This window comes from Mus musculus, chromosome 11 (assembly GCF_000001635.26).
Source record: "Mus musculus strain C57BL/6J chromosome 11, GRCm38.p6 C57BL/6J".
Taxonomy (NCBI): domain Eukaryota; kingdom Metazoa; phylum Chordata; class Mammalia; order Rodentia; family Muridae; genus Mus; species Mus musculus.
Genome location: NC_000077.6, coordinates 120,430,212 through 120,447,419, shown reverse-complemented (window position 1 = coordinate 120,447,419; position 17,208 = coordinate 120,430,212). Strand labels below are relative to the sequence as shown.

Genomic DNA, 17,208 nt, shown 5'->3' with positions numbered 1-17,208 from the left:
GCAAGTCCATCAAGACTGACAGCTGACAGCTGCTGTGCCCCCCCAGTAACCTGAGGACGCCCACACACATGGGCAAACTCACCCCAAAGCACAACACTCAGGGTAAATGTTTATTCTTTGGGCATGACCAGAAAATGACTCTCAGAAGGACCCTCTGTGCTAGGCATGGTGGTCCACACTTGTAATCTGAGCACTGGAGAGCTGGAGGCAGGAGAGTGCTGAAGACAGATCATCCTGAGCTATGTAGGGAGTTCAAGGCTAGCCTGCGATACCTGAGGCTCTGTCCAAAAAAAAAAAAAAAAAAAATAGAAAGAAAAGAAAAAAGACTCCACTTATGAGACAGCCATAAACTGAGCATGTAAACTCTACAGATAAAACCAGAGCTGTGTTGCCTGCTGCAAGCAGTCAGCCCTAGCTGGGAAACTAGGAATTGTCTCCATTTTGATTTTGGAAAGACAGTCCCAGTCAGTGTGAGATCTGTAGTTTACTATACAAATAAGAATGCACACACCAATAAGCAAAGTCTTCCTTTTACCAGAAAAATTTTCCACAGGGCAAGTCCACCCTGGGCATTACCCTAATTCTTACCGAAGACCAGCAAGCAAGAGGAGGCCCATGAAAAGCCAGTAGTGATGAAATGGGGACCCAGAGCTAGTCAGCGTGAGATAGATCAGGGAAGGTGGGTGAGGCTGGAACCAGAAGACCCCAGCCCTGGCTGCTCCTGCCATGTAGCGGGACACAAGGCAGGTATGTGTGACACAGACTGCCAGGGTGGCCTTTGCAAAAGACAGCCCTGGGCTTAGCTGGGTCCTGAGGAGTCGGGAGTGAAATTGTGAGATTAGAGCAGCACAGAGGCCGTCTAGGTGAGTCATGGGGACTGATATCCCAGTTGTAGCAAAGAAGCCAGGGCCAGGAGAGGAAGCACTGTCACCTTCCCTGGAAGGTGAGGAGAAGCTTGGAACTCTGCAGTGCAGTCTTCTCAGATCTGTTCGGTGGGGAGGGTAGTGCTAGCAGCTCACAAGGGGCCTGCTTCTATGTCCTCTGCCGCCTCGTGGACAGCCAGGGCCCTTAGCAGGCAGGCAGCCAACAGGAGTTCAGTCCCTTGGATCATGACAACGGCCACAGCACAGTCACCTATGGCACCAGTATTCCCCCGCAGCCATTCTTGCAGCGCAGGCCAGCAGCCCTGCAGGAATACTACTTGTCCAGCCACATTCTGGTCCAGGCCCAGTGCTCCGAAACCACATTGGGTGTTCACTACAGCTCCGTCTTCCTGGGGGTTGATGCAGCAAGAGGCTGGAAGGCTGCAGGCTTGCACCCCGGGAGAGCTGCAGTTAAAGTACCTGCAGGGCACACAAGGTTTAGTCTTGGAGAGAAGGCTGCCTTCAAACTCTCTTTCTCTCTCTCTCTCTCTCTCTCTCTCTCTCTCTCTCTCTCTCTCTTTCTCACACACACACACACACACATAGACACAGACACAGAGACACTCACATGCAGACACACACATGTGCACACACACACACACACACACACACACACACACGCATATGAAGAAGCATGTGTATACATATACAAACACACAAATGCGCACACAGAACACCAGCTTCTCAGATCATTGTGCTTACACTATTCTATACTTGCACACCAGGGGTGAAGGTGGGGTAGAGTGTTTGTCTTAGCAGACAGAGAGACATGTTTAATGAGGTGATTAGAGGAGAGGAGGTGACAAGACCTTGTTCCAGCCACACTGAGTTTATCTGAGCAGGCAACGTCAGAGAGGAAGTAGACTGAGCTTCCACAGAAGTTTCCAGAAGGGGCTGCCGTAAGCAGCAGCCAAAATCTTGGAGATATGAGGAACCCCTTGGTGGCTAAGGAGCCTCAGCTGCAGGTTTTCACAGGTCTGGACCTCACTGGCCCTGACAACCATGAACAGAACACACTCTCTGGGACCAGGCAGGTTCCCCCAGAGACCTGGGGGTGCTCTGCAGGGTGCCATGAAGCATAATAAGTTGCAGCTATGCTAGGAACAAATAATCAGTCTTTAGAGCCTCTCTGTCTCCATCCCTCAATATCAACTGACTTCAGAGACTTCTGAGAGGGAACATAATGTCTATCCTGGATGTCACAAGGACAGGTGATGCTCAGACTGTCTGTGTACTGGAGGAAGCAGACAAAACAGGGACTGTCAAGCAGAATATAAAACATTGTGCCGTGCCTAGATTGGAAGTTTAACCACACTCACATGAACACATAGATATAGTTGTAGATTGATGACCTGAGCCACCACTAAGGTATTTTTCTTGACACTGAAATGCAGACAAGCTAAGTCTAGGCCCTAGAATTGGCCAAAAGTTGGGCTTCTTTAGGCTCAAGACTCATGGCCTAGACAAAGGCCCACACCTCATGAGTAAGCACACACATTTGCATATAATATGTGTGAGCCTCAGTATGAGACTTCATTTTGTGTTTAAAAAAAGAATGATATACGAAAGTAGATGAGGGTATATGTGTTACACAACTACACTTGTGTACAGGCATGTGGAAGCAGGAGTGCAGGGCATGTGGTTGTGTGTGCACACAAGAACACTCACACACACATGTATATGCATGCATGCTCAAATGGCTGAGTGAGGCATCTAAACCACCCCCTCTCTTACCCACGTGGCGTTTGGGGGACACTCACAGGTTCTGTTGCCAGTCCTGGTAGGATACTGCCCCACAGCATTGCAGCCCCAGCTGGACTTGGTCGAGGAGGAAGTGCAGGTCTGGGTCATCCCAGTAGTGAATGATGGCTGCATGAAGTGTATACTTCAGGCTATCTTGCAGTGGCTTCCAGAGGGTTACCATGAGAACCCCTGCCAGGGCTTCCAGTGCCAGACAAAAGAGGACAGCCCCACAGTACCAGTGCAACAGGCAGCTATTCTCACAGAAAGCACCCAGACATCCAGACAGGCTCACCACGCTGACCACCAGGCCTCCCAGCACCAGCATCAGCATAGGGTCTGTAGGCACGGGTCCACCCCAGCCAATCCCCTGAGACCTTTTAACAGTCAGGCCCCAGAGCCCTGCAGCTAGGGCCAGCAGAGACGGCAAGGAGAAGAGGAAGTTAGAGAGGAAAATCAGATATTTGACACAGTTGCTCCCTGTGGAAAGGGGGAGGGAGGAGGCCTGGCCTTCCCCTGAGGCCTGGCGCTTTGCTCCAGGACAGCACCTGCAGCCCCAGGACCCCTTCTGATTCTCCCAGGGTGCTGGACATGGAATATTTGCGGTAGGTGGACTGTTCCTGGTGAGTGGGTGCTCTCGGCCAGCAGTGTCCTGCAGAAGGAGAGGAAACTTAGAGGATGCATTGGTGAGACCTCAGTCACACAGACTCTGTGACATCGAGCAGGGGTGAGGCCTCACCAGAGAGGGGCTAAGAGACTGGGGTGGGCTTAGAGGAAGTTTATGGAAGGAAGTAAAGATTTGAAGAATCAGTAACTTGGGGCCTGGGGACTTGTAATCTAAAAGGGCAGTGAGGGTCCTAGTTCACTGCTTTCCAGGGTCGATGTGTGAGGCCAATCTCCATTAGGACAGTATAATGACAGCTCCCTGAAAGGTCCCTGGTAAACACTGGGCAGAGCAGCAGTTACAAGATGGACCCACTCCCTTTCTTCTATACCCTTGTGAAAGATGGACCAGCGTGGTCTTGCCCAGGGTCAGGATTTCTATTCCTCCAACACAGCAGAATCATGGCAGGTGGGTCTGCTTCCCTAGTCTTGGAATGGTCTCTGTGGTGGAATCAGTCTATAGTGCCCCACCAGCAGTGACTTTGTGCAGTCACAAGAGGGACTTTCCCACCCAAGCCATAAGTGCAGGCTGCCTGGGATAGAGAAGCTGATCCCGTGACTACCCTTCTACCCTTCTGCGTGAAACGAACCTTGTTTTCTTTGTATCATCTCGGGCCCACCGACTGATCCTAGGTCAAGTGTGGACACTATGCTGAACCTAGTGTAGAGGATGCAGGGAGAGATTGCCTAGGTACTGCCTGCCTGGCTTCCTGGGCAGGGAGAGAGGCAGCCAATAGGCAGGAATTTAGAGGAGGCAAGGAGGCAGACCTGAGAGAGACCCTCTAAAGGGAGATGGGGTAACCTTGTTTTTCGAATGACAGTGTGACTTAGGCATGACTACAGCCAGGTATCTAGGCAAGGGTCTCATTTCATCCCCGTCCCACAGGAAGAAGCTTGTCCAGGTGTGTGGATTGCTCTTTCACCCTAAATTTGGAGCAGAATATGTGAAGGTTATTTGTCAGCCGGAGTCTGTCAGAGTAAAAGGACAACCTGCCAGAGCCAGCTGGCAGCATTAAGACTGCCTGAGGCCACAGAGTCCACAATCAGCCTCAAAGGACATTTGCCCTTACCTGATCCTGAATCAATACTTCTTTCAGGCCTATAGGGGGCACCTTAAAGGCTAGCACCCAAGTGTACCCATGGGTCAAGCACACAGCTAGACTGGGGGGTGGGGCCAGGAGTCAGGTAGACTGCAACCTGGTCCAGGGGCTTCCCAGAGGACCTTAGATCCAAGAAACATCTTCAACCTGAGCTAGGCCATTAAGTGTCGGCTCACCTGAGACAGCAAGGGGCTGCATTCTTCTTCCTTCATCATCCACACAATTGGAGAAAACCACGGAGAGCAGTGGCCAGGGTCTCTCTGAACAGGTTACAGTCCTAAAATAACGGTGTCCCGGTGTCCCTTGGCTTCTCTGTGAACTGTATAAGCCAGAGCTGGAGAGCTGCAAGCTCCTCCTCCAGTGCGATCACAGTGGTATCATGTGAGGAGTCACATTTTAGGGCTTACAGCAGGGGCCTGCTTCTATAGTCACATCTGGTCTTTCTAGCCTGTAATTCTTGGCCTTGGCTCCAGAGATATCCCTAATGTCTGCACAGTCATGATTTTGTTAAGGTGGCCCTGATGCTGGACCCATGGCCATCACTATTGAGTCCCATTTTGGTCTTGGCCTGTAGGCTCAGCTGGTCTCCTATCAGCACCCCTAAAAGATCAGTTCTGTGCAAACTGGTTCACAATAGCAGCCCCAGGAGCCCCACAGGCAGTACAAAAGCCAATTATCCTTATAGTTTATGGAGAGCAAGAACAACTCAGTATTCACGTTCCAGATGTCCCTTCCCTCCAAGCTTGTTGGAAGCAGGATTTTGCTGTGATCACTGTCCAGTCTAAAGGACTTGAGCAACTCGCTGTGGAGACAGAAAGCATGTCCCTAGGCTGTCAACACTGGGCCCTACCACCTAACTCTGTCTCCCTGCTTCTGACTGGTGTGTGTGTGTGTATGTGTGTGTGTGTGTGTATGTATGTGTGATGTAGATGTGTTAGTGTCATTATAGGCCCACAGGACCTTGAGACATCAGGAAGCCCTTCTGTAGACATGTTTAGGGCAAGGTTCTGCTGTACATGGAAAATGCCCCTCCTGTTTGGACCCCAGTTCCCCTGAGTTTTAACTTTTGATAGACATCTCAGGCTCAGCCTCCACTTTTAGCTTTATCTACCATTTTTTCTGACTTATAACTTTATATGCCAGACAATCGAATGGCCTAGCACTTGTGCATCCCGGCCTTTGTCATAACCCCATCTCCACTGCACTCACTGTTGCCTGGAGCCCTCCAGTGTCTTCCAGCAGCAGCAGCAGCAGCAGCAGCAGCAGCAGCAACACCCCATTTTTTTTCTTCCCCTGACCAAGCCAGCTCATTCAGTCAGCAGGGTCTCAAGTGAGGGAGTGAGGATTGAAAAGAAAAAAAAACAGTTAGAGAAAATGATACCCTGACTCCAGCCTGTGCTGAGGCTGGAACAGCTTCATGTCGCTCCAGCCTGCTTGTATAGCATCCTAGGTGCATCCAAAAAACATGGTCAGCTCTTAGATCAAAGACAAAGTAATCAAGTGAAGTAGCAAACAAGGAGGTCACACAAGGTAATAATTAAGAAGCCAGGCAGTGGTGGGGCACGCCTTTAGTCCCAGCACTTGGGAGGCAGAGGCAGGCAGATTTCTAAGTTCAAGGCCAGCCTGGTCTACAGAGTGGGTTCCAGGACAGCCACAGAGACAGGGCTACACAGAGAAACCCTGTCTCAAATAAAAAATAAAAAAAGATAGTCACTAAGTAAAGTAGTAAGCAAAGAGATCACACAAGGCAGTAATTCATCAAAGCAGTACACAAAGCCCCGTGGTCTCTGTTTCTAATATTCTTACCTCAGCCTACTTCCTTGTCCAAGCCCAGTGACAGATGCCAAATTCCTAGAAGCAGTACCCAAAGCTCTCAACATCCTCCCCACCCACAGTGTTGAGGATGAAATCTAGGACCTCACAGAGTTATAGCCCTACTGTGGTGTGTGCGTGCAATTTTTGCAAAAAGGCTCTACATTCTTTCTTTTGTTTGTTTGGGTTTCAAGGCAGTGGTTCTCTGTGTAGTCCTTGCTAAACCAGGCTGGCCTCGAACTTAGTTCCTCCTGTCTTTGCCTCCCAAATGCTAAGATTAAAGACATGCACCACCACTACCTGGCTAAAGTCACATTTTATTCAATTCCTCTTGTATGAAATATTCAGGCTGGGCATGTTAGCATATACCTGGGCCAGGGCGGCAAAAGCACCAGGACCCTGATGGCCCTGGCGGCCAGTGAAAAGGCAGCACAGGTAGGACTTCTAAAGGTGTCTTTGCAGATGACTATGTTCCACAGAGAGGAAGTCAGCTAGGGACTCAAGGAAGAACCTGGACGAAGGGATGGAGACAAAGGCTATAGAGAAATACTGTTCCCCGTCCCCGGCCTATTTTCTGACTCATGCTCAGCTAGCTTTGTTACAGATCTTGGGCCTACCTGCCTAGGATATGGTGCTACCAGTAGTGGAGCAGCCTTTTCACAACTGTCCGTCAGGACAGACTCTCACAGTAAGACCACAGAAAGCAATGTGATCAAGGCTTCACCTGAAGTTCCTTCTTCCCGGGTGTGTCTAGGTTCTGTCAACCCTAGCCATCTTTATTTTATTTTATTATTTCATTTTGAGACAGGGTCTTATTGTTTAGCTCTGGATGTCCTGGAACTTGCTATGTAGACCAGGCTAGCCTTGAGCTCAGAGCATCACCTATCTCTGCTTCCAAAGTGCTGGGATTAAAAGTATGCGCTATCACACTCAGCCCAACCTTAAAGAAAAGTGTGTGTGTGTGTGTGTCTGTGTGTGCCTGTGTGGTGCCTGTGTGTACCTGTGTGTGTGTGTGTCTGTGTGCCTGTGTGTACCTGTGTGTGTGTGCCTGTGTGTACCTGTGTGTGTCTGTCTGTGTACCTGTGTGTACCTGTGTGTGTGTCTGTGTGCCTGTGTATATCTGTGTGTACCTGTGTGTGTGTGCCTGTGTGCCTGTGTGTACCTGTCTGTGTCTGTCTGTGTGCCTGTGTGTACCTGTGTGTGTGTCTGTGTGCCTGTGTATATCTGTGTGTACCTGTGTGTGTGTGCCTGTGTGCCTCTGTGTACCTGTCTGTGTGTGCCTGTGTGTATCTGTGTGTGTCTGTGTGCTCTAATGTGTGTGTGAAGGTCAGAAGACAATGTTCAAGAATTTGTTTTTCCTTCCACTTTGCGAGTTTAGGGGTAACCTCAAGTCATCTGGCTTGGTATGAACTTTGATTCACTTGGCCCCCTGACCATTCCATCATATGTGTGTGTATATGTGTGTGTATATGTGTGTGTGTGTATGTGTATGTGTTTAGTCTTCATGCCAGAAGGGGCCATTGGATCCCCTGGAACTGGAGTTACAGCAGGTTGTGAGCCACCTTGGTGATGCTGAGAGTGGAACCCAGGACCTCTGGAAGAGAAGTCAATGTTCTCAACAGTTGAGCCATCTCTCCAGCTCCTGATCATCTTTGTGTGTGTGTGTGTGTGTGTGTGTGTGTGTTTTTCTTTTTGAGACAGGGTTTCTCTGTGTAGCCCTGGCTGTCCTGGAACTCACTTTGTAGACCAGGCTGGCCTCGAACTCAGAAATCTGCCTGCCTCTGCCTCCTGAGTGCTGGGATTAAAGGCATGTGTGCCACCATGCCCGGCTTCTCCTGGTCATCTTATTTTAACGTCTATCTCACCCTCCACTTCTGTCCTTACTCTGGTCGTAAATTCATCGTTAACATCCACTTCATGTTACACACTTGCAAGCTGATCTTCCTGTGGGGTAACTGGTCCAAGGTGGGAGCCTATGTCCTCCTCTACCCCCAAATGTAAAGGCCGTGTCTCTCTCTCTCTCTCTCTCTCTCTCTCACACACACACACACACACACACACACACAAAGTTAGCATGCAGTAAATTTTGTTGATGGAATGAATAAGCCCAAATTAAATAACAGAGGTTACAGAACTGTGTGTTATCAGCACTGACATTGACAGTGATGGTTCGATGGACTTAAGAGGGGAGCCGGGTGTGGGGGTGTACACCTATAATCCCATCACCCAGGAAGCAGATAGGAAGATTTCAGACTTGAAACCAGCTTGGACTACATGAGACGAGGATAGAAATGGGCCTTGGATGTGCACAACTTTGTAGAGAGCTTTCCTAAGAAGCCTGGGTTTTACCGCAGTGTCCACAGAATTGGGTGTGATGACACACTCCTGTAACCCCAGCAAGAGGAGGCAGAGTCAGGTAGATCGAAAGTTCAAGGTCAGGGCTGGAGTGGTGCTTGGTGCTGTACCAGAGGATTTGGTTTTGGTTTCCAGTACCCACATGGTGGGTCTCAATCATCTGAAACTCTAGTTCCAAGGGATCCACTCCCTCTTCTGATGTTCTCAGGTATCAGGCACTTGTGGTGCAGCCAAATCCATGCAGGCAAAACATTTATACATATAAAATATATTAAAAACTTTAAAAAAAAGTTTAGTTGGGTGGTGGTGGTACAGAACCTTAATCCCAGCACTGGGGAGGCAGAGGTAGGTGGATCTCTGTTAGTTCAAGGCCAGCCTGGTTTACAGAGCTAGATCCAGGACAGCCAACACTATGTCTTAACAAGTTCTTTCAATAAAACATATTGTATAAATATACATTATATACAATATATAATGTACACAGTAAAATATATTATATCTAAAACAACAAATAAATAAAACAGTCTAAAACATAATCGGAGTTTAGTACACTCATAAATCGAACCATCGGAGGCAGGAAAGGGGGCCTGCCTTTCAATCCCAGCACTGAGGCAGGCCCAGCACTGTGAGTTCCAAGCCAACCTGGTCTACAGCCAAGGTTGTATTTAGTGAGACCCTGTCTTAAAAAAAAAAAAAAAAACAGAAGCCAAAAAAAAAAAAAAAAAAAAAAACCAACAAAAAAATCAAATAAAAATTCGGAGGCGTTTAGCCTCTTAAGAAATTTCAAAAGTCTTCTACTTCAAATCATATGCAGTTACAAAGTTCAGTACAAAGGGAGAAACTCCAGCTCATTGCTGGAAAATTGTGAAGACAGTACAAAACTTCCGTAACGGTTATATTTGAGCGAGATCTCGACGCTCGCCTTTTCTTGCAGCTTTTTTTCATTGCTCGAACTTTCAGGAATATGGCTCTCCTGTCACAGTCTTCTGAACCCAGGGTCCTGGGCCCAGCCTAGGGGAAGGGGGTGGGGGGCGAGGGGGCACGGACGAGGGACGCGCGGCACCACTTGGCGCATGCGCGCGGCCGTTGGCGGGGCCGGAACCTTGTTTCGCCTCTCTCTCCGCCTGGCGGAGTGTGTTGAGCGAAGCACCGGACATCGGCACTGGCGGAGCCGGGCGGCGAAGCTGGAGCGGCGGTGGCGGCGGCGGCGGGAGGCCGGGGCCGGGGCTGAGGCCGAGGCCGGGGCTGCGAGGCCCTTGGGGAGACAGGCGGCGGGAGCCCGGGGCCCGAGCCCGGAGACTGGAGCGGCCGCCATGGCCGAGAGCATCGTGAGTGCGGCGGCCGGGAGGGAGCGGGGCGCTGGGATGAGGCAGCAGATTTGCGGGTGTCCTGGGCGGGCCAGCGCCGGACGGTGCTCGGAGCCGGTGGCTCCTCCTCGCTCGCCCCGGGTTTGAGGAGGTACCTGCCCTGGCCGAGCCCGGAAAGGCTGGCGGGAAGGAGGCCGAGCGGTCGGAACGGAGCGGCCTTCTTCTTCCCCGCTGCTGCAGGTTGCTCTGAGGGACCTCGGCCTCCTCCCAGGCCCCGAAGCCCGGTACGTCCTTCTCTCCTCCTCCATCCCGACAGTGCCTCGTCACGATTTCACTCCGGAAGAGTCGACCGGAGAAGAAAAGGGCATCATTAGGGGAACCCTTTTCCCACAGAGGACGCGGCCATGGGGGCCAACCCAAAACAGGCGGGATTGGCTCCTCTTTGACACAGGCGACTTGACGACCACCTGTTTAAAAGGAGTGTCATAAAGAAGGCCGATTTCACTTTTAGCCTGACAGTAGAGACTGTCACCCCCAGCCCCATGAAATAAGTCAGTAAAAGGAGAGGAAAACCAGCCGTTTGTTAACCTGTGGGAGTTTCTCTCCAGAGCATATGTGGCAGGGGTTGGGAAGTGATAGGAGTAACAGACCCGTTCTGACAGAATAACTAGGGCCAACATGGAGGAATATTGGGGATTTCCATGGGATCGGAATCATGGTGGTTGCCTTAGGCCTGAAACAGCTCTTCAGTGGTTTCCTGCATTCGAGAACATCACATCTCTCTGGATTTCCAGGGAAGTATAGCTCTTGAGTTTTGTTTGTGTTTTGAGACAGTCTTACTACTTTGTCCCAGGCCATCCTTGACCTTGACATCCTCCCACCTCACTTATCTCACTGCAGACATTTATGGCAGGCTAAGAGTTAAGGCTTTTCTCTGAGGGCAGCTTCTCTTTCCTCACAGCTCCATTTAGGGGTCTTCTGTTCTCTGTATTTTCTATCCTGGATGCAGACGATGCAGAGAAACCTGAGAAAGAAAGGCTGACTTAGTTTTAAAACTTAAATTTACCATCACAGATGACTTGCCTAGAAATAGGTGAGGTATCAGTAGGTCAATCCGCTTTTTAAATTTCTATTTATTTAAATGCTCTTTACTGAGGTTAAGCAGTGTGTTCAGGTGTTCCAAAGGCTGACTTGGGCATCAGTGGGTCTTAAATCGACTTTCTCAGGTTGTAAGGAATTAATATACTCTTCAGAAGTTGATTTTAGGAGTTTTGCTTTTAAGACCTATGTATTTATTTTATGTGTATGGGCGCTTTACCTTCATCTATGTGTACCACAACTGGTTGTTAAGGAGGGCAGAGTAGGCTTTGGATCCTCAGGAACAGGCTGGGAGAGACTGTGTGGGTGCTGGGAATTGAACCAGTTCCCCTGGAAGAGCAAGCAGTGCTCTTTGTGCATAAGCCAGCTCACTAGCCTCATTTGGAAAGAATTATGTGTATATGTGGGTGTGAACACATGAGGGCAGTTGTTGCTAGAAGCTAAAGGTGTTGGATCCCCTAGGGCTTAAGTTATAGGCAGGCAATTGTGGATCCTGGGGACTGAACTGAGATGCTCTGCGGGAGCAGAGAGTGAGTGTGTGTACCTGCTGAGCCACCTCTCCAGGCGTGTTTGTTTTGAATTCAAAGGGGGTCTTCAAAGAATTTCTGTAGGAATAATGTTAAAAACTCAACCACTCTTCCAAGAAAATTTCTTTTCTTTTCTTTCCTTTTCTTTTTAAAAAGATTTATTTATTTATTATATGTAAGTACACTGTAGCTGTCTTCAGACACACCAGAAGAGGGCGTCAGATCTCATTACGGATGATTGTAAGCCACCATGTGCTTGCTGGAATTTGAACTCAGGACCTTTGGAAGAACAGTCGGTGCTCTTAACTGCTGAGACATCTCTCCAGCCCCCAAGAAAATGTCTATTCTTTTAATTTTGATCTTTTTGGGTTTTTTTTTTTTGTTTGCTTGTTTGTTTTTGTTTTTTTACGTTGTGACCCAGACTCAGCTATGTTGTCCAGGCTGTCTTCTATCTTCAGTGCTCAAATTCCTCAGCTTCCCAGATACGTGGAGCTACTGCTGCTTGTTTCCACACATTTGACTTTTTTATTTTTAAATTTATTTATGTATTTTGTTTTTGTCTGCATGTACACCTGCATGTCAGAAGAGGGCATCAGATGCCAGTATAGACTGGTTGTGAACCAGCATGTAGTTGCTGGGAATTGAACTCAGGACCTCTAGAAGAGCAGCCAGTGCTTAACTGCTGAGCCATCTCTCCAGCCCCACTTCTAACATTAAGAGTCTGTGTTTTCCACATGGCCAAATCTGTCTGTTCCATGTATTCCCTTTTGCAGCCTGTCAGAGGTTAATCCAAAACTTTTCTCAGTACATGGTTCTTTCTTCTTAAACCCAGACTCCCATCAGGTAGAGTGACTTTACACTTTAGAATTCTTCTTTGGTAAGCAAGGCATTGTGGCATAGGCCTGTAATCCCAGGATTTAGGAACCTGGGTCAGGTTCCTAAGGGTTTGAAACTTGTCTGGTCTGCATCATGTGTACAACCAAACCAAAATCAGCCAACAAACGGATTTCTCTTGCTGCTGCTTTCTCGTTGTGCCAGGGTGAGTGACGGGATGAAGGAGCATTTGTAGGGCTTCCGTAGAGAAGCAAGGTCTTCACTATCACGCGTCACAGTGTTGGAGACAGATTGCAGAGTGAAATACATGTGAGGTGTTTTTCCTAGGCATCAAATTTCGTGTGGCGAGAGTTCTGGAAATCAGTGCTCACTTATCAGAGAGGAAAGGAGACAGATGTGGATCAGAAGCAAATGGGTACACAGCTTTATGTCCTTTATCCAGAACAGAGGTTTTAATATCGAACATACTGGACAAAGCCACGTGAAAGTCACTAGAAATTGAGAGGCACAGTCAAATTCAGTTGACTATAAGCCATTATGGAATTCCTCACCCGGTGTGTCAGTAGAAGTCTTTGTTCACGTATGTTCTGTACAGTGCACATTAGTGACTACTGGAGAAAGCACTAAAGTAGAGGTGTTTGCTGAGCTATTCTGTGTCTTCCCTGTCAGCCCTCAAGTGGCAACAGCTGCCTGGTTTACAGGCCTTTCCTAAAGCAGAGGCTGCCAGCAGGCTGGCACAATGAATGACACGTTCTCAGAAGGTCTGGATCAGTATACATGTCAAGTTCTCGAAAGTGGGCCCATGTCTGACATCCTTGGAGGCCAGCCGACATTTTTATCTTTGCTTGCTATGAAAATCCAAGAAAACCTGTTCGAGTTTACCATGATATTAAGGACCTTTATTTTGTTTTATTATAAAATTAATTCATCTTTTTTGTTTTATATATGTTGTATGAATTTATGTGCCCCTTTGCATGTAGGGTTCTGAGGAGCAGAAGTGGGTAGTGCATCCCTTGGAACTAGAATTACAGACAGTTTAGAGCTTCCATGTACACAGTGGGAATTAAACCTAGTGTCTCCAGCCCTTTTAAGACGATTTCATGTGATGTCTTCTTGTGATCTTGAAAGGCAGTACATGCATGTGGTGCACAGACATGCATGCGGACAAACACCTGCACTTGTAAAATAAAAACCTATTGCCTGGTGTGGTGGCACACGCACACCTTTAATGCCAGCACTTGGGAGGCAGAGGCAGGCGGATATCTGAGTTCGAGGCCAGCCAGGTCTACAGAGTGAGTTCCAGGACAGCCAGGGCTACACAGAGAAACCCTGTCTCGAGAAAAACCAACCAACAAAAAGAATCCAAAAACCTTATCTTAAGATTGTCTTATGTTGTCCAAGCTGGCTTCTTCTGATGTTCTCACATCCTCCTCTAGAGTGCTTGGGATCACATGTTTCTACCATATTTAGCCTTGAAGTTGTGCGTTCCACGTGAAATTATAACGTGCTTGAATCAGAGTAGTACTTTAGACCGTCTTTCATGTGTTGAGGCACCTCACATCTTGTTTCTCCTTCAAGGAAAAATGGAATTGGGGATTGAAAGGGGAAAGATTGGGAGTGGGGAGGTTAGGTGGAAGAGGGGTTGCTGTGTAAGCACTGGGGCCTGAGTTTGCATCCCAGCACCTGGAGAAACGCTGGACACAGACAGAGGTGGACTTCTGTGACTCCAGTACTGCAGAAGGTGCAGAGCAGTAGAGGAAGACGCCCTGTTGACTGACGGCGTGTAGGTGTGTACAGTGTGTGCACCTGTGCATACAGTACACACAGAACATGACAGAAAGCTGCAGAAGCTGATTTCTACCTTTAGTTTGTGTAAGTCTTATAAAACCAATCCTTTACTGGGTACAGCAACTGTCTTTTCTGGTTTCACAGATAATCCGTGTCCAGTCCCCTGATGGCGTGAAGAGGATCACAGCTACGAAGAGAGAGACGGCTGCCACCTTCCTGAAAAAGGTGCCTGTGACACTGACCCCCCGGGCCCTGTTCTCTCCAGGGCTTCTGTCTCTGCCTTTTCCTCTTTCCTTTCTGACTTCCACCACCAGGCTGTCACTCATACCGTGTTTTCGAGGTGTGATTGGACTGGATAGCTGCTGGATCGTTGTTGAGGGACAGGGAGGTAGAGAAGGAAACGAGACAGACTGGCGAAGTCAGAAAGATATCCAGAGCCTCACTGTGTAAGCTGGCCTTGTGCTCTAAATAATTCTCCTGCTTCAGCTTCCTGCGTGCTGCTGGGGTTTCAAGGATGAATCCCCATGCTGAACTCTGGATCAGGTGTCTAATCACAGTTAATATCTACTGGACCACAGGTAGATGTTAAAGCACTTTGCAAGAGTAATTTTTGAGAAGGAAAATTTGGAGTTAAGTGTGGTGCTAACGCCCATGTCTTGTCTTGGGAAGCTGAGATGAGAAAGGTTTAAGGCCTGTGTAGGCAATGTAAACTGCAGACCAGCTGGGTCCATGAAATAAGACCCTTTCTCATCCCCCTCCCTGACAGAGCAAGCACCATGTTTCAAACAAACAACAATTAGAGAAAAACTTCAGTTTATCAAAGGGGAATTTTTAAAATGATCCATTCTATTTCTTTGTTTTTGTTTTGAGATAGGGTCTCTGTGTAGCCCTGGCTATCCTGGAACTCACTGTGTAAACCAAGATGGCCTCAAACTCACAGAGATCTGCCTGCCTCCGCCTCTCTGCCTCTCTGCCTCTCTGCCTCTCTGCCTCTCTGCCTCAGCCCCTCTGCCCCTCTGCCTCCCAAGTGCTGGGATTAAAGGTGTGTGCCACTACACTCAGCTCATTCTTTATTAATTTTGAGATAGTGTCTCACTACTTAGTGCTGACTGACCTGGAACTTCTTTTGTAGACCACCAGGCTGTCCTCACATGCTGGTTTTGAATTCAGAAAGGTCTGTCTGCCTCAGCCTTCTGATTTGATTTATCTACCTATCTTCCTTCCTTCCTTTCTTTCTTTCTTTCTTTCTTTCTTTCTTTCTTTCTTTCTTTCTTCCTTTCCTCTCTTTCTTTCTTTCTTTCTTTCTTTCTTTCTTTCTTTCTTTCTTTCTTTCTTTCTTTCTTTCTCGAGACAGGGTTTCTCTGTATAGCCCTGGCTATCCTGGAACTCACTTTGTAGACAAGGCTGGCCTCAAACTCACAGAAATCTGCCTGCCTCTGCTGGGATTAAAGGCATATCCACCACGCCTGGCTTTTTTGATTTGATTTATTTTTATCTTATGTATATGAGTATTTTGCTTGCATGTATGTTTGTATACTACATTTGTGCAATGTCCATGATGACCAAAAGAGGGTGTTGGATTCTTCTGAACTGGAGTTTCAGGTGGTGTTGGTAACTGATTCCAGGTCTTCTGCAATGTTTTAAATGTTTTAAACAGCTGACCCATCTCTCCAGCCATGCCCCTCTCCCGATTTTTTTTTTTTAGGTATATGGATGTTTTGCTTGCATGTGTTGCCAGGTCTGTAGACATTTGCCTGCATGCTTGTTTATTAAATAGAACAATGGGAGATTCTGGCAATTTTGTTATTTTTAGGTATGCGGATGAGGATATGTGTACCACATATGTATGTCTAGTACCCGTGGAGGCCAGAATAGTTGTCAGATCCCCCTTGGAACTGGGTTACAGGTGGTTGTGAGCTGCTACATAAGTTTGGAATGGAACCTGGGTCTTTTAGAAGAGCAGCCTTTGCTCTTAGCCCCTGAGCCATCTCTTCAGGCCACCCCTTCCTTCCCTGATTCTTTTTTTTGTTGTTGTTTTGTTTTTTGAGACAGGGTTTCTCTATGTAGCCCTGGCTGTCCTGGAATTCACTCTGTAGACCAGGCTGGCCTCGAACTCAGAAATCCGCCTGCCTCTGCCTTCCGAGTGCTGGGATTGAAGGCATGGCCACCTCTGCCTGGCCCCTGTTTATGACTCTGTATGTAACAGGGAGTATTGGAGAGAGCTGAATCAGACCTAAGGAGAATAACTTTGTTTTGTAACCTCAGTTTAGCTGCATTTTATAACTAAGCGCATAGTGTTATTCTTGAGGTGTTTTCTTTGGTGAGGTATTTCAGATTTCAAAAGCAATCTTTTTACTGATATTCCTGCTACATTTCTTCAAATCTTAGACACAATGGAGGTTCCAAAGAAATCTCAATATGTATACCTAGGAAACTGTTTGTCATTAGAGTTTTATTTTGTGCTTTGGTGCTTTTTGAAAGTTATTTGGAAAGCATTTTAACTGTGTATCATTCTCACTCATTTATAAGAAGCGAAAACCTTAATGAAATTAGCGGGATAGGATCTGAGCAGCTTTCTGCTTACAGGGTCTAGCCTTGCTGAGTTAGTGTCTGTGCAGGGCCTGTCGCAAAGGGTCCTCAACTGCCAGTGTCCAGAGATGTGGACACCCAGCACCCAGGCTGCTCTTTCCATGGTAACTAGAGAGCTCCAGCTTTCCCCTATCACTCATTAATTGGCTTTTTTGGTGGGGTAGCAAGGTATGCCATTGGGAGTGACAAGTTCACACAAGCCTAGGCAGATTGTCAATTTGGATGAGCACTGGGCCTATTATAAGATCTTGTTGTTTACAAGTGTATCCATGTTCAAGATGGCATTATATAGCCATCTTTAATTTATGTTTTATTTTTATTTTTCACTGAACAGTGTGTTATGGATGTGGTTCTCTGATATCACATGCAGATTTACATCTGTGGAATTAGGTGTTCTTTTTCTCTTTTCTTCTGTTAGGGATTTCATTCCATTCCATTTTTCATTCCCCGTTAAGTTTCTTGTATACTTACA

The 17,208-nt window shown here is 47.7% G+C and overlaps 2 protein-coding genes across 4 annotated transcripts in view; one reads left to right on the top strand and one right to left on the bottom strand.

Annotated features, from left to right (window-relative positions):
- Window positions 1–98: 98 nt before the first annotated feature.
- Tspan10 (tetraspanin 10) lies at window positions 99–4,789 on the bottom strand. Its single transcript, NM_145363.2, has 3 exons — window positions 4,603–4,789; window positions 2,684–3,315; window positions 99–1,343 (listed from the first exon to the last, which is right to left on the bottom strand). Exons 1-3 carry the CDS (start codon window positions 4,639–4,641, stop codon window positions 1,016–1,018), a joined length of 999 nt encoding a protein of 332 aa, NP_663338.2. The 5' UTR covers window positions 4,642–4,789; the 3' UTR covers window positions 99–1,015.
- A 4,930-nt stretch (window positions 4,790–9,719) lies between these two features.
- Nploc4 (NPL4 homolog, ubiquitin recognition factor) overlaps window positions 9,720–17,208 on the top strand; it is a 57,903-nt gene continuing 50,414 nt past the window's right edge. For 2 of the 3 annotated variants that reach the window (NM_199469.2, NM_001195023.1), the window contains exons 1-2: window positions 9,720–9,921; window positions 14,292–14,372. In NM_199469.2, coding sequence (NP_955763.1) covers window positions 9,907–9,921; window positions 14,292–14,372 — 96 coding nt within the window. In that variant the 5' untranslated portion in view covers window positions 9,720–9,906. Of the gene's footprint in view, window positions 9,922–10,168; window positions 10,185–14,291; window positions 14,373–17,208 lie in introns of those variants that run through there. The other variant, XM_006533134.2, reaches the window with a different exon arrangement.

Coding starts and splice junctions, on each gene's coding strand:
- Tspan10 (NM_145363.2), bottom strand. CDS start 4,641: ATGATGAAGGAAGAAGAATGCAGCCCCTTGCTGTCTCAG. Junction 3,316..4,602: donor GCAGCCCCTTGCTGTCTCAG/GTGAGCCGACAC, acceptor CTCCTTCTGCAG/GACACTGCTGGCCGAGAGCA. Junction 1,344..2,683: donor CAGGACTGGCAACAGAACCT/GTGAGTGTCCCC, acceptor TGTGCCCTGCAG/GTACTTTAACTGCAGCTCTC.